The 20,776-nt window shown below is 40.8% G+C and overlaps 1 protein-coding gene across 2 annotated transcripts in view; it reads left to right on the top strand.

Moving 5' to 3' along the window:
* Positions 1 to 20,776, top strand: part of ZCCHC14 (zinc finger CCHC-type containing 14) — a 112,010-nt gene that overhangs the window by 11,029 nt on the left and 80,205 nt on the right. For both annotated transcript variants that reach the window (XR_012906635.2, XM_006137374.3), the window contains exon 2: positions 9,314 to 9,437. Coding sequence is in view for 1 of the 2 variants with exons in the window: in XM_006137374.3 (XP_006137436.2) it covers positions 9,314 to 9,437 (124 nt within the window). In the remaining variant the exon portion in view is untranslated. The remainder of the gene's footprint in view (positions 1 to 9,313; positions 9,438 to 20,776) is intronic.

Genomic DNA, 20,776 nt, shown 5'->3' with positions numbered 1-20,776 from the left:
GCAGTCTTCCTTTTTAGTGTAGACAAGGCCTCTGTGTATCCTGCGTTGCTTACAACAACGTGCTGCCTTTTGGAAGCTATTCTAAAATTCCCCCACGCTGGCATTTAAATCAGTGGAAGCACTACTGGTGAGGATGCATACTGCCAAGGCAAGCAATGTTATGTGGCTGTGTATAACCAATTCAATTCAATGTGGTGGCTGTAAACCTAAGTTACACTGACAAACTTAATTTTGTAGTAGGGATGGAAAATAGTAGTTGGTTAACAGATAAGCTGATGCATGGTTTCCCTTAACAATTAAACTTTGCCTCGGATTCCGACTGTTGACCTACTGCAGGATGACAGCAAGGACCCTGGGTGCATTGGGAACCCAGGCACATGAGCCAGTAGCTGGAATCTCCGGGTTAAAATTAGGGATGCTGCAGCACCCTACTTATCCCTAGTTCCATGGTTAAATGTTTGTGTAACCAAAAGAATTTTAATTGGTTACATGTTTATTGTTTTTACACATTATCTGCATCCCTATTTTGTAGCGTAGACTTACCTTTTGAGTGTATCAACCATACTCACCCAGTACTGTCACCCGTGTAGCTGAAACATGCTAGCATAGGTGAGAGCCTTAGCATAGAACAGGCCTCAATAGCCAGGTAATTTTTTAACGACAGTGTTGATTAAACATGTTTCTAGTAGATTTAATTAAATGATGATAAAATCAGGTCTGTCTGCAGGAGCTCTGTACCACTGATGCTAGCAGGAAATTTTGTGAACTTCCAAATTTAGATATCATCTAAAGGTTTAGAGAAAGACAGACAGACCAAAAGCCCTGTACTGGAAGTCTTGGATATTTTTAAGTGGACCAGTAAGATGGAGCTACGTGGTGCCACGTACAAACATCAATGCATTTTGTTGCTTTCCTTGTAACTGTAGGTAAAATTGTACATGTATGTGCTCTAATTGTGTAGATGGTAAGTCTGCCTCTTGCTACAGGAGAGATTTCTCCTTTAAGAAAAATTTTATATACACAAGCTCTATTGATATACTAAATATAAATCTATACACATTTAATTTCACATTAAAATACAGTGCAGCGGCACTGGTGGCCAGAATCCCTAATGCAGAAAAGGTCTAAGATTTAAACCAAACAAAAAATCAAAAATGCTTAAATAAGCAGTGGTAGCAGACTTTATACATCATAAATATGCTAAAGAAGGTACAAACCAGCTTCTTTAACAATTATTTACAGCTTACTCTTAAATCTTTGTGCGTTTAAGAAATTGAAAGAGATTCCATCTCATGAAGATTTATTTGAAGGGTGTGTATCTGGAATTTGACTAGTTTATATTTCTGTTGATGGCTGGCTTCCAATAAAGCTACACGAATGCATACCGAAGTATAGGCAAGGAACGTCGTGATTTGCACCAGTGAAGCTTGCCCCTGTGTATTATTGGTCATTGATTGCTGCATATGGGCAAATTCCCAGTACAGACATTTTATTTTCTGAGGCAGCAAGACCCTTCTTGGATTGGGGCTTAAAGTACACATGTACATTTAAAGAATGTGAGCAGTGGTATTAATTTTGGTGGTGTTTACCATATGCTTAAAAAAAATATTGCTGGACTATTGATTTTAAAGAGAGGCCTATATCTAAGATCAGTAATGAAGACACACTTGTGAATTGTTCCTTTCAGTTCCTTGGGACTACTGGCATGTATAAAGTTACTCACATGTGCAAAAGTTGATAGAATCAGAGCCTCAGACAGCATTCTGAAGCCTAGCCTCTGGGTTTTGGATCATGGATCAAACTTAGAATGGTGATCTAGTCTCCTATTGCCAGTCAGGAAACTGATATGAGTAACGCTGGTCATTTAAAAAAAAAATCTATCCATCACTCTGTGTATGAGTAATACTGAGAGTGATGGGGAGATCTTGAAAACCTAAACCACCCAGGGTACGCTTTTTAAAAACAACTATATACGTAGAAAAGAGAAGATATTCCCTCCTGTTTTCTTGTCTTCTGCCCTGTAGCATCTTTCATTTGAGTGGGTGTTTTAAAACTGTACAGTAGTATAAATGATCCCACAAAATTTAGTTCACTTAATTGGAGATTGACAAGACTACTATTAAAATTTCCTTCAACACTTTATAAAAGATTGAACAAAGTTGTTAAATATTCTCAATATGTGGCCCCAAGACCTGAAAGAGTAGAAATTAAAAAAAATAAAATCTTAAATTGAGTTAGAGGAAGTTGTCAGTATAATTTATGCGGTGAAAAATTAGTGGAGTCCAGTACACTCTCTAGGATTCCTGCCTCTCCAATCCTTAGTTATTTTTCATATCTGGAACATTATGAGGATTTCCCCCTCAACAATAAATAGGAAATTGCTATAGTCATTCACGCAGCTCTTGGGCTCAAAGCCATGAGATGTCTCTTAGTGCTATTTTCTTTTCCAATCTTTGCTTGGTATGCTTTTTAGTCTAATAGATACTCTGAATATTTATGACTGAACAGGCAAGGAAATCAGCATTTATTTTGCATGGAATATTAGGAAACATATCTCATAAAGTTAAAAAACCACCTATGTAATCTTTTCATAAACTTAGCATAATTTAGTCCAGGTTAGCAAATAGTTTTTATTATTAAACTGCTAGTTATTTTGAAAATGAACAGATAATTACTGTTTTACTTAAATGCTTACCATATTACATTTCCCATTTATGAACCCTGCTATTCTCAAGAAAGGATTTGGTAGTAAATCGACTGGTATACATCCTAACTGAGTAGTACAGGAATCAGTTAGTAAAGTTGACTTCAAAGATTTACCACTTCCCACGCATATTTGAGCCATCCATGCATTAGTGAGAAAAAGGTAATGTCAGTATTTCATTATGAATTTACTAGCAGATTTACTCGGAGTTGCTTTGGTACTTAGCCTATTTTTTTAAATAAAAGGAAAATGTACATACTTTATTTAAATTATTGTATTTTTCAAAAATACAGTGTTATTTTTATGAAGTTAATTTTTATTTTGAATTTCTTAAAGGGACTGTTAAAATGTTTCCATTCGTTTTTTAGTATTTTTAAAAAAAAATGGGAATGCCATCAAGTGTATTTTTTTTCTTCATCCCTGTAAACTCTTATCTGCTATGTTTTAACAAAAAAGAGCTATTGACTGGTTTGCAGTAACATTTTCTTCTAATTTTCAAACCTTAAGCATTCATTTATCTTTGCCAAAAAGAACACTAATCCAAATTTCTCCACTTTATTGCTTTTTTTTTTGTAAAGTTTATTGAGAAGCAATCCTATTGCAGGTTCATCCTATTTTTCTGACTCAGTCTCTTTCAACATTTGCTCAGTTATGCCAATTTTGAAGAGGGTATGTGATCTGGTGATTGTCTCTTTTTTGTTTTGTTTTGTGAGGAGCATTCCAGGCACATCCTGTTTTCCTGACACAACCAAAGTCTTATGTTGCTTTAAGTAATGATAAAAGGAAGCTGTCTATGGAATTTGGTGGTCCTAGCTCTTAACCATTTAGAAGGAATTCTTGAACAGGCAGATAGACAGCTCTCTAAAATAAATAATATATCTTTGTGCATCGTAATACGTAAGAACCATGAGATGAAAACCTACATTCTGAATTTTCTTGCTATTTTAAATTTGTCAGCTGTGATGCTATAGGTTGAACCTCTCTAGTTCAGCACTCTTTGGTCTGGTAACATCTCTGGTCCGGCTCTCAGTGTTCTGTGCTGTTATTTAGCTCTAATTTACCTAAATGTCTTCTAAGACCCCAGTAAGCTGTGGAAGTCCAGGGGCGGGGCTGCTCACGGGCCACATGCCCTGGGGGCAGGGCCAAGCATGCGCCGCATGACCGGGGCCAGCACCGGCATGTGCCGCGACCCCAGGGCAGGGGCCGCCCATGCACCCGGGGCTGGCACCTGTCGCACGCCCGGGGACAGGGCCAGCCCAGATTGCTCCGCGGGCGCACATAAATGGCCCAGTGGGCGCCATGGCCCCTGCGAGCACCGCGTTGGGGACCACTGTGCTAGACGATATTGACCTCCTGTGGTTCAGCAAATTCTCTGATTCAGCACTGGTTAGGTTCCAACGGTGCCAAATTAGAGAGCTTCAACCTATATTAACATAGTTTGTCCTTAGTGAATAATTATATTATTTCTGCAGTTTTTTTGTACTCAGTAAGTCATTTCAGAAATTGACTATGGGCTATATATCACAGTGTTCCTCCTTGCCCTGGGCATGCCAGTGGTGCAGCTCAAAGTAGTTTCATTGGGCCTTGCATGTTTAAGAATAATCTTGACCAGATGCTGTACTGCATAAGACATGAACATTTTCTGAATTTGTTTTGGCATTTTCAAAATGTCCGTCTCTATTTTTTTGGGGGGGGGGGAGGGTAGAGCGATTTGTCTATGTGAAATCACATTAAATTCTAACTTGTCTCTTTAAACGCTAATTGTTACAATAGTTTTTAAAACTCCAAGAAAACAAGTTGGTGAGACAGTTCCTGAGAACAAGGAATCCTGACTCTTTCTTTGGAGCCTCCTGACTCTTGGCAGAAATACTAAACCAAGAGTCCAAAGAGGGAGTGTCTAAAAGATCCAAACATCAATTTGCTTGCTTCAAGTTCTTGGGAATTTCCCATAAAACGTAGACTTTTATTTTTTGTTTGGAAAGCTGGAATTGCATTTCCTCTTCAGACAATGTTCTCTTGACCTAATAGCACACTGTTGCATGTCTCCGCCAATAGATATTAAAAACAAAATCCACACTTTTATCCATCATTCTTGTTAAAAATAGTGTTTAACAGTAAAACACAATCTCTGTACTTCAAGACATTTACTCCAAACCAGGCCTGACGACTGGGGTGGGAGTGGGTAAAGAGGACACTTTCCCCAGGGCCTGGTGATTCTCAGAAGCCTGTGGCTGCCACAGTTGATACTGCAGTAGAAGTGACGGCCGGAGCCCTGGCCCCTTTAAATTGCCATCAGAATGTTGGAATGCCACTCTGCACACTTCATGGGGCTGGAGGGGCAATCCCGAGGCCCAGGTGGTGCTTAAGGGTGGCTGCCCCTGTCTGCGCTCCTTCTGCCTGAGGCCCTGCCCTTTCTGGAGACACAAAGCCAGCTCCACCCTTCATCTTGCCCAGAGGCCCACAGTGGCTATGGCCCCACTGCTACAAACTAAGGTGGTGTTATGGCCTTTCAGTTATGGTGACGCTGTATAGAAGGAATGGTAGATTATTTAGTCTAATTAAGGTTCTAACAGCAGCCTTCACCATGTTCTTTGAGTCCCTTTACTGAGTCTGAGTTTAGCTTTATTTTCAGAAGTGTGTGCTGAAAGCTTTCTGTGGTTCTAGACTATCTTTATCAGAGTAGGATCAAATAGTACCAAATAAATTCATTATGGTAATAAACCAAACTGTTCCAAGCAACATCTAGCCAGCGGTCTCAAACTCTTGGCCCACCGGCCATCTGCGGCCAGAGCGATTGCACAATCCAGCTCCGCTCTCCCGATGGAGTTCTGAGCTGCCCCCAAGTACCATCCCTTCCCTCCATCATCCTGCCCTCTTCCTCCATGATACCCTGTCCCCAAGAACAAGGCTTCAGGGATCACTGGCGAAGCCTAGCACTGCACAGCAGCAGCAGTTGGGCTCTCCCTCACTTCTCGCAGCTGCAGGGAAAGCGGAGCAAGTGCACTCCTCTTCCCCGGAACTCCTGCCATTGTGGGCATCGCGGGGGGAGGCACAACTAATCTAAGCACTGAAGTGAACAAAAAATAAGACATAGATCTCATTCTTCTGTAAACAGTTTTTCTGTAAATAATGTTACTTCTGGGGAGATTTTGTGTCATTGCATGCCAGCAGAATTCATGTGTCTTGCAGATTTTTTTGCTTCCCTGCAGAAAAATGACTTTCTGACAGAGAAGCAAAGCAAAACTGCAGGGGCAGTTTTACTCCTGTCTACAACAGTGAGCTTGACCACAACACCATTAGCTCCCTAACTAATGTACTCCGTTTAGAACTGAACACAGTGTTGTGATCATATGCCAGTTCAAATTTACTGTACTTTGATGTGAGAGTGAGTCAGATAACATGAGTTCAGCTGCTCAAGACATGGGCTATATTAATTTTTACCAAAAATAACAAAAGGATTTGTAGCTTCCTGGGAAGAACTGAGATTTTGTGTATAACCAAAAATTGATGTTTTCACAAGTAAGAACTGCTATCATCCATCTGTTTCTAGGGTTCAACTTTCCATTACCAACAGCAAGTTGAAGTCAGTGGGATGCCCCTCCCCATGGAACATCTCTATCTAGCAGTCCACCAGACTGCGAGTTCAATGAGTTTCATTGAACAGTTCATGATTAGCTTGTGATGGAATGCAGTCACAGAAATCCACTTGGGATTGTTTCCCAGTGTGCTGATCATACCACTGACACCCACCTTGCTCTCCGGGGCTCCCCTCCACTCTGTCCTGCTGGGCCAGAGTCTCTGGTCTCCCCCATAAGGCACAGAATTGGGATTACTGCCCCCCTGAAGAGCAATGCAGACACCGAACCACTTCATTGCTGGAGGATGCAGTTCTAGGGAACAGCACCGAGAAAACCAACCCCCAAAAGGGATCAAAACCCCAAATAATAGGAAAGCTCATGAGGATGTTTACCCTCTTTATCAATGAAAGAGAGATATATGCACACTGGTTCTCCCCCTCCCCACCTGCCCCAACAATTATTTACACTGGGCCTGATAGTAAACAAAATAGATTTTAGGTGGTTGTAAAGTAAGTTATTAAATTAAAATGAAAAGGAAATGGATAGCTAGTTCTAATTCACTAACACTTACTGTAAGCAGTTTCTTACCCAAAAAAGCCATTCTTATTTTAGGCATAATCTTTAAGTCAGAGACTCTTTTACCCTGACCTGGGTCTCCAGCTCTCTTTGTATCCTTGCAGGATTTTCCAGGCCAGTTGAAGACAAAGGGCTGATAATTTCCCATTGTTTAAATAGACTTCTCCCCAGGGCAGGAGTCTTTTTGTTTTACATCCCCCACTTCCATAGAAAAATACCAGGGTCAAAATGGAATCCAAGTACCAGGTGGTATAGTCATATGCAGGGCTCGACGATCACGGCGAAAGCCGTTCACCAGCCCCGCACTGTGCACGCGCATGCCCCGCATTGCACATGCGCGTGCGCCGCCGGCAAACAGGGCACCGGGCTGAAATCTATTCGCCACGGACGAGTAGATTCAATACCTTGTCGAGACCTGGTCATATGTCTTACTAGTCCAATCACCTTTGGACTTACAGGACAAACAAGGCTGTTTACAACTTAAGTGGATCATCAAGTAGTTGAGGCTGGCGGGGAGAGACCAGTAATGGCTCTCATTAGTACATTTAAACTTATAAACAGTCTCATGCTTAATATTTCTAACTTTATATACAAGAATGGTACATGCATCAAAATAGGATATACAAATTTAGTGGATTGTAATATTAAACTTGATAGGTTACATGAGGAATTTTGTCCAAAGCATCTCAGAGTTATGCATATTTATATTCATAAGCCAATTTTCATAAACACGGGGGGACTTGCACATAGTTCTTCTATCAAGCCTTTAAAAAATTTTGGTTTGGACGTTGGGATGACTGTGTGCGTGCGTGCTAAGGGTTTCATTGTTAGCCTTTAATCTGAAAGCTTTTTGTTTCCCTGTTTTACAATTGCTTTTATAGGTGTAAGGCACCTGTGTGCTTGATAGTCAAGTAAATGTCTTAATGAAAAAGTAAAAGCAGTTTAGTGATGTTGAAGAGGAAGACAGAGGTTGTAGTCTTTTCTGTTGTAGCTTCTCTCAAAATTTTCTCCTACAATCTCTTTCCTCTTTGGGGGCTCTTGTGGATTTTTTTTTAAAGCTGGTAGACTTCTCTAGCACAGGTATAAACTGTCATAGGTTGAAATTTTGAGTTTTATGAGTGCAGATTTACATATTCCTTCACTTGTGCACATAGGTGTTAAGAGCCTTAAACTGTGTGTGTGTGAGAGCGAGAGAGACGTGAAGGCCAAGGTCTTAGGTGAAGCTCACAAAGGAATAATTCTACAAAAATGGAGAGAAATTATGCTAAATCTAAAACATGTAATCCAATTAGTCCTAATATACTAGGCTAATGGTGGGGTAAATTAGATGTTTTTAAAACATTGCTTTCTTCCTTGCCTGGAATTGAATTTCACAGGAAATTTTGATGTTGGGTATCGTGAATAAAGACTAGTTTCTTTTGTTGCATTGAGATTGCGTTTTCTGGTCTTGTGATTTGTGAAAGGATAGAACCCATGTTAAATTAGAATTCTATAGACTGTGATTTCTTTTGACAGGTGAATTTCAAAGAATGCATTTGTTAATACAAGTATGTTTGTTGGTATTGATAATCTATTTAAACACACACTTTTTTCATCTTCCAGATACTTTGGCCCTATTGCTAATGTGAACCATTCTCCATAGCTGCTTCTTATTGCTTAGAAATATGATAAACTTATTGACTTGCTTTATATAGCAGGATCTCCATGTTACGCTACTAACAATAGGTATTTGTCTCATTGTAGTACAAACGTGCAGATCGTTGTGGATAGTAACCAAAGCAGTTTAAATGTTCTTTTTTTTATATGACTTATGTTTGTTTTTCTAGCTCTTGAGTCACAGTGGAAAATATGTTCCTTATGCTAAGTGCAGCTTAAAAGGTACATATTACACTATAAAGTCGGTTTTGATGATGCAGCCTACTTATTCAAGCTTTTCTCTTTCACAATGAGTAATTTTTCATCAAAATACAGTTTTCAGCTCTTGATGGCAAGCTCCCAAATTGCAAAGCCAACTGAGTCACTTTCTTATTTTTTTTTTTCCCCTGAGAGGTGAAATTGGTTGCTTATCTTTTTCAGACATATTTAAGATACCTGACACAACATAAAAGTTGCTCTTTTCCTGACATAACTTATCACAGCAAATCTGAATTACTAACGAAAGAAGGTACCTGTTTGTAAACTTGTTTAAAATGGATTGTTGCATAAGAATAACAATTTTAAAAAATGGTACTTCAACTAGCTATATTGTGTGGATTATGAACACTAATCTAGATTTACAAATAGCTGACTAAAAAGCTCCTCCACCAATTTATTTGAAAATACACCAGAAAACATATAGCTGCTGTAGCATAGAGTAGTAATGCTCTTGATGGCTCTTCATTCAGTTTAAAACACTATTCACTTAAAATGGAATGTTCTGGAGTTACATCAGCTTTATTTATTATGTTTTTTCCAGGTTACACCAAGATCTGAGACCCCGATAAACACCGTCGGTAACAGTTTGGAAAATGCACTTCATACGTCAGCACATTCCATTGAGGAGTCGTTACCCAAGAGGTCTTCAGGAAAACACTCCAAAGGTGTGTCCCATCTTGCTTTACATAATTCACATTGTATAATTCTAAGTGCTTTAAGGAAGTATTTTATATTTCTGACCCAAGACTAAAACTGTGTTTCTTTGCTACCTTATTAGATTTAACAAGGAGTACACGCTGAATGGAGAATTGTCATTGGAGAGGTTGTCTTTAGTGTGCCAATAAATAGTTAAATTTATATAGTTAGAGACACATTCCGCTGGGCAGTTAGCAAGAAGAGTGTTGCTTACAGCTTAATTGCTTAATAATTTGAAAAGAGTTAAGTCTTCACAAAAACTAAATGTTCCTGTTCTGTTTGAATGACAGCAGTCCATATATCTTGTGTCATTGTTAAGTAGTTAATGTTTGCTGTGGTCAGTGTTGTGGTTTTTTTCTTATTAGAGAAGGGACAACAGTTAAAAGAGCAGCTATGTTTTGGTATTCTGTTTTGGTTTTCAAGAAAACATTCCTGTGCATGTAGTAAAGAGGGTTAGAAGGTAGGAGAAACAGTCAACTCTTGGTACCCTCCCACTCGCACAACCCCTTTTGTTCTGTCCATTTGTTAACTCTGAAAACAGTGTTCATCCAAAATCTCTAAGAGTTGAATGTAATGCTGCATGACCAGTAGGTAATAATAAATGTGCAGGCCTTTCAGTGTCCAATACCTGTGTGTAATCATACCTTTATCTTGATATGATCAGTTATTTAAAAAAAGTTTGAGAATCTTGGTGGTTAAAGGGGGAGCTAGCAGAGATTGTAATACACTTTGACTTTTATACTTGTAGCAAACTGATACATTGCCATGGGTGTAGCTTAAGAAGGAGTTGGTATAGGAAGGAACAGTTCTAGTCATTTAAAGGTACAGTTAATAGGGTTCAAGCAAAAAAATCGGTTTCCTGAAATTTTGAGTTGGGGAGACCAACACCCATTTCCCATACTTTTGTCTCATGTTTAGAAATACTTCACACGTCTTAGATTTGGATCAGCAACAATGAGAATCAGAGTTTACTTTTTTTTTTTTTTTTAAATTGCAGGCAGAGAAATATATGGCTCATGATTATGTGGGAGGAATATTTTGAGCTCTAAGGTTATGTCTATACTTGCACCCTAGTTTGAACTAGGGATGCAAATGCAGGCATTCGAAATAGTCAATGAAGCGGGGATTTAAATATCCCGCTCTTCATTAGCATGATCTCGCCGACGTGCTAGTTCGAATCACAGCTGATTCGAACCACGAAGTGCGCGCCGGGACGCGTTAGTTTGAACCAAACCCCTTGGTTCGAACTAACGTTACTCCTCAAAAAATGAGGACTAACATTAGTTCGAACCAAGGGGATTGGTTCAAACTAATGCGTCCCAGCGCGCACTTCCTGGTTCGAATCAGCTGTGATTTGAACTAACGCGCCGGCGAGATCATGCTAATGAAGCGCGGCATATTTAAATCCCCGCTTCATTGACTATTTCGAATGCCTGCATTTGCATCCTTAGTTCAAACTAGGGTGCAAATGTAGACATACCCTAAGCTAGTTGTTATGGGGTTTAAGGGCACTAAACAGATACAGGAGTGAAGGAGCAGTATTGGACCAAGAAGGCCAAACCCCTCAACAGCTATGGAACATGCTTTCAAATGGAGGATCTGCCCAAAGGGGAATTCCCACAGTCAGGCAGGTTGATGCAGGGAAAACAGAAATGAAGGAGAGGCTATCTGAAAGGTGGAAGCCAGCTTGTTCCCAGAAGCTGCAGAGCTATCCACAAGAGGGATCTAGACAGTGAGTAAAACCACCATCAGGAGGCTAAGGGCCTGACCTCTTTCTCCTCCACTCGCCCCACCCGCTGAGAGAATACCTGAACACTGGGGAGAGAACTGGGGAATACTTACTGGAGCAAGTGAGCTGCTGAACCTGGGAACTTCTCGCTGGAGCTGGGAGAGGACTAGGGATGTTAGATACAGTGTAATTGAATAGTCATGTAACCATATGAAATCTTATCAGTTACATGACTATTTGATAGTCCCTGGAGAAAGGGCTGGCAGTCAATGTGCTCTCATTCCCACTCCTGTGGAGCCCCCACCACCCTGTGTTGCTGCCTCTGAATCTGCTGGTTTAAAAACCAGCTACCTGCGCAGATTGACTGCCTGCTGCCCCGAGCTGCTGCCTCTGATACAGAGGCAGCAGTGTGGGGTGGCAGCAGCCCCTGTCCGCTAGGCTCTGAGCTTCCCACGGACAAAAGGTGGTCTGTGGCAGCAGCCCTTGTCCGCATCGAGTCCGAGCTCCCCACAGACAGAGGCTGCTGGGGGGCGAGGGCGGGGAGGCTGCTGTGAAGCAGCCTCTGTCCAGGGCAGCCTCTGTCCAGGCAGATTTGGTGCTTGTGGGGAGCATGTTTGAGGCAACTCCCCATGGGCACCAGCTCCTGCTACCCCCTCCCCCCACTGCCTCTGATACTGGCTTCTCGATTAATTGTGTAGTGGACTACACGTTGGCATCCCTAGAGAGGACTGCATCCATGCCCCAAACTGGAGAGAGAGCAGAGAGCTAAGAAGCAGTGATGGGGATGGCAGTGTGGGGCGCAGCTGCAGGCTGGTCAGGTGCACTAGAACGAGACAACTGAAACACTTCATCCCACTCCCCCTTAGGTCCTTAGCTGAGACCAGTGGAGGTCGAGGTCCTGAGTCCTGGCTCGCCAGGAGAACTCTGGGCCACTGGAGAATGACTGAATGAAGTTTGACTGCTAGCCTTTCTGACTGCTAGGCAAGCCCATCACAGGACTTTGGAGTTGGAAGGACTGTTGAGTCACAGCCTTCCTGCAAGATCTGCTGGCTTCTGGGTGAAACCTGCTGCACTAGCTTTAAGCTTAGGTAGAACAACTTTTGTCAACTGCATTTATAGGATCTGTATAGAAGAAATGCTGATAAATTATACAAATTAATTAGTACTAATATTTTGTCTTTAAATTTAGGTTGGGCTTCAAATGCAAGAACAAATCTAAGAAGTTATGAACTGTGATAAATTCAAATTAAGAACTGAAATTTAGTTATTTTGCTGGAGGCAGTGTTCTCTAGTGTTTAGAGCAGTGGCCTATAAACTCTTGTCTTCCAGGTTTTGTAATTTTCTGTGTAATCTTGGGTAAATCTCTCTCAACCTCTTTCTGTTCCAATTTCCCCATCTGTAAAATGGTTGTAGTTCTATCACTTTAAAATATTTCACCAAAGTGCTGTTACAAGTGTAGCATTATTTATTTGCTGTAGAAGCAGAGAAGTCCACACACATTGGAAGTAATTAAATATTCTAAGCAAAACTTCCTGGCTTATCTTCACTGGAAACTCCAATCTTGTGATATACTCAACAATAATTCCAATAGTTATAAGTAGCAATACATTTACAGCCAAATAACATTGTAAGTAGCTATTTCTTCAGCTGTAAAAAATGCAATGCTCAGCAGAAACCTGCCAAGGTTTGTGACTTCCCTCTGACAAAAACAGGACAGGGTTTGGCACTGAATTTTCATTCTTAGACCATGATTGTTGTTCTAGCACCAGAAAATGGGCCAAGACTGGTCATGGTACAGACTGAAATTAATTACATTTTACTCTATATGTTTTTATTTTTAAACTGAATTTTAGACTAGGAGAACCAGTTTGTTCGCAGGGATATTATTTGATGTGTATGTTACAAAATGCTTTGGGATCAGTAAAAGGAATCATGGCTCAAATACAGTGATTAGATTAACTAGTATTCTAGCTTCTGGTTAACCAGCAACCTCTTCACGTATGACAGTCTGTCTTGTGGGATGTTGACTTTCTCCTTGTATGTTGGAATCAGATCTCAGATTGACAGCCAGCCAGGGAAAAACCAGGGAAAAACCCTGCAGCACTCTGCTTCCACTCCTGGGTGGACTGTTGACTGGGATTTGACCATTGTAGCAGAGGCTTTCAGGGACAGAATTACCCCAAGTTTTTGAATTTTACTCCATTGGAGATGCCATAATCAAATTAATTTTTTTAAATTGTTTTTTGGCCAGGAGTTACTATTAGTTATGAAAAATGTTGTTTAATTGTTTAAACATTGTTTAACTAGTTAACCAAATAAAGGCCGGGGAGGGCTACTCTAGCCTGGCCAGAGCAGCCCCTGCCTGCAGTGCGCCCAGGACTGCTCAGACAGGGGCTGCTCCAGCTGGACTGGAGTGCCCCTGTCCATGACAAGCCCTGCAGGGCTAGAGCAACCCCTCCTCGTGGAGAGAGTGGTTCTGCTACAGCCCCCACCAATTAACCAGAGTTGGTAAGTATCACCCGTTTCACGTCCCTAGTTTCTAGCTAACCTTTCCTCATACCCCTTCTCTGAGGGGATTATTGCTAGGACAGATTTTCCTTCCACTTTTCCTCTACCATGGCAGATAAGGAAAAGAAAGAGGGCTGCAAATGCTCTTGTTCCTCCTCCTCTAGCCAAGTGCACTAAGCCAGACTGCCACACTTGCAGAGAGGCGCCTGTGCCTGAAACAGAGCAGTGCAGGAGCAGGCCAGGTCTTCCCTGAAGCATTCCAGACAACCTTGGCAGGCAGGAGAACCAGGTCTTTACCAAGCCAGACAAAATTTGCGAATGATTTGCATCCTGACCCACAGAAAGCTTAGTAAACCATTCACTGTATGCTTGTATGTGTTTTTAGCGGGATTTTCTGGGTCCTGGAGATATTGACAGTGGTTGTTCATTAATCCTTCACCCTCAGCGTCCAGCTTTCAGTGCAGGTAGAAATATTGCATACTCTTAGCTGATGATGATGGCAAAAAAAGCAGTGGGCTATACCAGTGTTTCTCAACCAGTGGTATGAGTACCCTTAGGGATACTTGAGAGGAGTCTGGGGGGAACATCAACACAACTGAAACTTGGAGACAACTGAATTTTTCTTTTAAGTTTTACAGCGCTTTATTATTTTTGTACTTTTTACACCCAAAAATTTTGCCTGCCCCGTTACAATTAAGTTTTTTTTAAACAAATGTGTTGCAATAATAGAAAAAAAATTGTGTGTCTGAAAACTGTAGGTACTGGAGGTACCTATAATTTTTTTTAAAGGGGTACTTTATTTAAAAAAAAAAGGTTGAGAAACACTGGGCTATACTGTTATGCTTGCTGAATACTTCTTGATGATGATGACCTAGCTTCAGTAATTTTAGTCTGTATAAATGGCATAGTTAGTACGTTTCTAGTTAGTATATTTGCTGTGTTTTATAATGTCCTGGTTGGTTGGATGGATGAGGTTTTTTGTTGGCTCATCTGTGTGTCACAGTATAGTTAGCTGGAAACATCTATGTTATCTCTAACACATAACTTAATTTAGTCCTCTTTACCTGGTTATTTTCCAAACATGTATGTTACAAGTAGAGCACCATCTGTCCAAAATATATTCTTGCTTAGGAACAAATTTCTTATGCAGAATAAATGCCTGTCTTTAGGGATTTATAAACCTTGCCTTTTTTCTTCATACTGAAGTCCATAAATCTCCTACAATGAGGAATGCAGCCTTCTTGTATCTTGGAGGCAGATCTGGACCTCAGTCATTGGCAGCAGGGGAATGTCCTGTCCCTCGAAGTTTCCTTCTTTTCCCCCCCCCCCCTCCCTCCACAATGGCAGGAAGCTTCAACCACCCTTTCTTGCAGGTGGGGTTTTTCTGAGGGAAATTCCAAACTTTATTTCTAAAATTATTTGGTTCAACAATGAATCTTTCCAGTTCCCAGCTTTATCTCAGGGTTGCGTTTGGTTTTGGGAGAAGCTATCTCTTCAGTTGTTTTTTTTTTTCTTCCTTTGAAGTGTATCTGACAGAGGAGATCTGCTATTGGAAGACCATTTCTTCATCCAGGGCTTAAAATAAATACTTTGTTGAAATGATTATTGGTCTCGTGCACCCCAAAAAGGAAGTTAACAAAGAACTTTTTCTTCTGGGTAGTGCAAAGTCTATAGTTAGGTTACTGTGTTAAATCAGTAAAACATAACCTTGAATACTTCCCAGGAAAGTTTTATTGTGTGGGTAAATAAATGTCAAAGCCAAAAGGTCAAGTCTCTATGGTAAGTACGTTTCTATACAATTTCCAACATTAAATGCTTCCTTCAAGCATCAGCCTTATTCCAATCCTGCAAGGTCCTAAACCAGTGTTTATGAAAAAAAGGTTGAGAAAGTACCCTTTTTAAAAAACAAAACGAAAAACAAATTATAAGTACCCCCCCGGTATCTACAGTTTTCAGACACACACAATTGTTTTACCATTGCAACATATTTGTTTAAACAACTTAATTGTAGCCAGGTGGGTAGTGAAATTTTTGGGTGTAAAAAGTACAAAATTAATAAAGCACTGTAAAACTTAAAACAAAATTCAGTTTTCTTCCAATTTCAGTCATGTTGACATATCCCTCCTCCCCCCAGACTTCCCTCAAGTACCCCTAAGGGTACTTGTACCACTGGTAGAGAAACACTGTCCTAAACCACCACCTTGGAACCCCATTTTGCTCCACACCGCAGTGTGGCATGTAAGCTCCTGCAGTTACACTGCCTATCCATTAGAGCAAGCCTTCTGATGGCTACAGGGTTTGACCTGCTAGCTATACATCACCCCAGCATATGTTGGCTCCGCACGAATGCTGAGTCTTGTAGGAACTGTTGCATTATAAATCCTCTCATTCCCTACTCTTACCAATTCACGTAAACCTCATATTTTTGAGGAATAAAAGCTCTTGCACAAAAGGGTTTTTTTTTCTTCTGACAAATGGCCCTGTCTATACAGGGCTCTTTATCGCAAAAACCTCTTCCGCAAAAAGGATTGGAAGAGGATATGCAAATGAGTGCTCAATTTGCATATCTTCTGCCGAAAAAAACTCAGCAGTGTAGACAAAGCCTCTGTTGGGGGGCTACATCAGTGAGGGTTGAGGGGTTTTGGAGGGTTTGTTTTTTTGCCACTTGTGTGGTCCTGACTGATTTTTCTGTGGGTCAGTGGCCCCTGACCCAAAAATGGTTCCCCCACCCCTGCCATAAATAAAGACAATGTTGAAACGTTTTGTGTTGGACGTAACATTTTACTTTATTTAAAATGAAGTTTGGTAAGATAACATGAGAGAGTAAAAATGCCCAGCCCCCATATGGCCACAGTGTCCTGTCCCTGGCCCTGCATCTGTGTCCCGGTCATGTGTGGCCTCCATCTGGCCACAGGAAGGGCTGGTGGTGGCAGCCTCCCCTCCTGCTGCAGCATGGATAAGAGGGGAAGCCATGATCTCGCTGTGGTGATCCTGCTGCCTGGGTGCAGCAGCCCAGCCCTGGCCAGGTGAGGTAATCCAGCCCCATTTCCTCCCCAGTGCCCTGCCCTGCCTTCTGCACATCCCACACACCTCATCCCCCTGCCTTGAGCCCCTCATCCATCCCAACCCTGACTCCTGCACCCCCACATCCACAAACTGCACCCCCAGCAGCAGAAGTCCCATTAAATAAAGTCTGTGAGTACACTTCATTTATGCTATTATTAATCATCATGTCAATTATCAATAATATTAAGTTGTACATTTTCAGTCATGCATATGGATATTCTTATATACTGGCTCTTTGTTGACTACTTGTTCTCAATTTTGATGTGGTTTAGCTCTTTGGTTTGAAAAGGCTGCTGACTCCGGATCTAATGGATGATTCTTCTTCAAAACTCTTGGGGGTTAAGATGAATTTATCCATGTTTACCTGAATCTTTCTTTTCCTTTCCTTTTTCCTTTCCTTTCTTTTTTCAAATAATAACATCCATAGATCCATTCTGCTTAGGGAATAGTGGATCTCAATTTTCATCTCTGTGCTGAATGAGGTGTTTAGGCTTGTTGATGTGAGGTGGCATTTCGCATGGTTTCCAGCAGGAGCATGGGAAAAGCATAGTGCTTTTTCCTCAAAGTATATTTAGGACAATCTGTAATTTAGGAAAATAGATTTGAATAGTCCCCACCTGGAGGAGTATAGGCCATTTCCCAGATGTCAGTGGCAAAGTTCTGTTTCTGCTCCCAATCTAGCATGCTGGTGCACCCATTGTAGTGGATCTGTTGAGCTTATTACTCAAAGAAAGGAAACTGTCAGGTAAGCACAAATAGACTTTCTTATTACACATTTGAACTTAGATTGCAGGGAGGAGGAGAAGACATAGCTAGACCTCTGTCTTGCCTATCTTTTTCTGTATCTGTAGAACGTAGACATTTCCTTTTCATTGCAGGAGAAATATGTTGCTTTCCACACTGATCCAAGGAAGGCAACTGAATGCAAATGAAGCCTAACCATTCTCGTTGCATGCAAACTGAGACTTAAATTCTTCATTATACTTCCCTTTGAACAGCCTCAAGCTTTTTTTCCCACAGTTGTCAGTTCATTTCTTTTACAACTGTAAATGAGACAGTGTGAGTGCCTGAATAGCCCAGTCTCAAAGGTGACATACTTCATGCTTGTAAATCAGTTTGCCTCCAGGACATATACTTTCAACATCTGTGCAGTGTTGGCCCTTTCTATTTGGTAATGTGTGTTTTGGAGCATGACATTTGATTGACTAATTTGAAATCTTTGGGAACTTGAATTTTCAGAATTATGCACCGTCTATAAGTCTTAGTTAAGTACTATGAAAGTTGTAGTTGTATTGGTCTCAGGATATTAGAGAGACCAATAATAGCTTTTAGTGGAACAACCTCTGTGGTAATGGTGATAAGCTTTCAAGCTTACACAGAGCTCTTCTTCAGATCTACCTTTTCTCTCTACTATAAAAGTTAATTTTTCTTCAAATAATTGGTTTTTCTTGTACTTTCTTTGTGTAGACTGAGTTGAAAATTACTTCCTATACATATATAAAAAAACCGCTTAAAAACAACGACTAGTCCTCCAGCACCTTAGAGACTAACAACAAATGTAGATGGTATCATGAGCTTTTGTGGACACAACCCACTTCTTCAGATGAATGGAGTTTAAGGGGTCCAAGTTCCAAATAAATAGCAGAGAAAGAGGGGATGTGGAGGGAAAGGAAAAGAGAAAAAAATTGGAAGAAAATAGTCGGTTAGTTTCCATGATAAATGAAGCTAAAGCTGCTGCAGGACTATTTATTGTTTTTTAAGGTTGTTTTTTTTTTTCTGTTACGGACTAACACAGCTCCTTGTCTGAAACTCCTATACATATAGCTCACAATAGTAGGAGGAAATAAACCTGGTTTAGAATAATAGATATGTAGAGCTGGACAGGACCGTGAGAAGTCATCAGTTCAGCCCCCTGTCCAGAGGTGGGACCAAGTACAGTAGATCATCCTGGATAAGGTTTTAAGAACATAAGAACGGCCATGCTGGGTCAGACCAAAGGTCCATCTAGCCCAGTATCCTGTCTGCCGACAGTGGCCAGCACCAGGTGCCCCAGAGAGGGTGGACCGAAGACAGTGATCAAGCGATTTGTCTCCTGCCATCCCTCTCCAGCCTCTGACATACAGAGGCCAAGGACACCATTTTATCCCCTGGCTAATAGCCTTTTATGGACCTAACCTCCATGAAATTATCTAGCTTCTCTTTAAACTCTATTATAGTCCTAGCCTTCACAGCCTTCTCTGGCAAGGAATTCCACAGGTTGACTACACGCTGTGTGAAGAAGAACTTTCTTTTATTAGTTTTAAACATGCTACCCATTAATTTCATTTGGTGTCCTCTAGTTCTTCTATTTAGGGAACTAATAAATAACTTTTCTTTATCCGCCCTCTCCACACCACTCATGATTTTATAGACCTCTATCATATCCCCCCTCAGTCTCCTCTTTTCTAAACTGAAAAGTCCCAGTCGCTTTAACCTCTCCTCATATGGGACCCGTTCCAAACCCCTAATCATTTTAGTTGCCCTTTTCTGAACCCTTTCCAAGGCCAAAATATCTTTTTTGAGGTGAGGAGACCACATCTGTACACAGTATTCAAGATGTGGGCGTACCATAGTTTTATACAGGGGCAGTAAGATATTCTAGGTCTTATTTTCTATCCCTTTCTTAATAATTCCTAGCATCCTATTTGCCTTTTTGACCGCCGCTGCACACTGTGTGGAAGTTTTCAGAGAACTGTCCACGATAACTCCAAGATCTCTTTCCTGATTTGTTGTAGCCAGATTAGCCCCCATCATATTGTACGTATAGTTGGGGTTATTTTTCCCGATGTGCATTACTTTACACTTATCCACATTAAATTTCATTTGCCATTTTGTTGCCCAATCACTCAGTTTGGCGAGATCTTCTTGGAGTCCCTCACAGTCTGCTTCTTTCTTGACTATCCTAAATAGTTTTGTATCATCTGCAAACTTTACTACCTCACTGCTTACCCCTTTCTCCAGATCATTTATGAATAAGTTGAAAAGGATTGGTCCCAGGACTGACCCTTGGGGTACACCACTAGTTACCCCTCTCCAATCTGAAAATTTACCATTTATTCCTACTTTTTGTTTCCTGTCTTTTAACCAGTTCTCAACCCAAGAAAGGACCTTCCCTCTTGTCCCATGGCCATGTAAGTTACACAAGAGCCTTTGGTGAGGGACCTTGTCAAAGGCTTTCTGAAAATCCAAGTATACTATATCTACTGGATCCCCCTTGTCTGCATGTTTGTTAACCCCCTTCAAAGAACTCTAACAGATTAGTAAGACAGGATTTCCCTTTACAGACACCATGTTGACTTTTGTCCAATAAATTATGTTCTTCTACATGCTTCACAATTTTATTCTTTACTATTGTTTCGACTAATTTGCCCGGTACTGAAGTTAGACTTACCGGTCTGTAATTACCAGGATCGCCTCTAGAGCCCTTTTTAAATATTGGTGTCACGTTGGCTACCTTCCAGTCATCAGGTACGGAAGCCGATTTAAAGGATAGGTTACAAACCACAGATAATAGCTCAGCAATTTCCCATTTTAGTTCTTTTAGAACCCTTGGATGATGCCATCTGGTCCCGGAGATTTGTTAACATTAAGTTTTTCTATTTATTCCAAAACCTCCTCTAATGACACTTCAATCCAGGACAGTTCCTCAGATTCATCACCCAAAAAGGACGGTGCAGATTCAGGAATCTCCCCAACGTCCTCAGCCGTGAAGACTGAAGCAAAGAAATCATTTAGTTTCTCCGCAATGGCTTTATCGTCCTTGATTGCTCCTTTTATAGCTCGATCATATAGGAGACCCACAGGTTTTTTAGCAGGCTTCCTGCTTCTAATGTACTTAAAAAACATTTTGTTATTTCTTTTAGAGTTTTTGGCTAGCTGTTCCTCAAAATCTTTTTTTGCTTTTCTTATTAAATTTTTACACTTGATTTGACAGTGTTTATGCTCCTTTCTATTTATCTCACTTGG

The sequence above is a fragment of the Pelodiscus sinensis genome, chromosome 12 (genome assembly GCF_052426305.1).
Source record: "Pelodiscus sinensis isolate ZL-2025 chromosome 12, ASM5242630v1, whole genome shotgun sequence".
NCBI classification, from domain to species: Eukaryota; Metazoa; Chordata; order Testudines; family Trionychidae; genus Pelodiscus; species Pelodiscus sinensis.
This window is presented reverse-complemented; position numbering and strand designations above follow the sequence as displayed.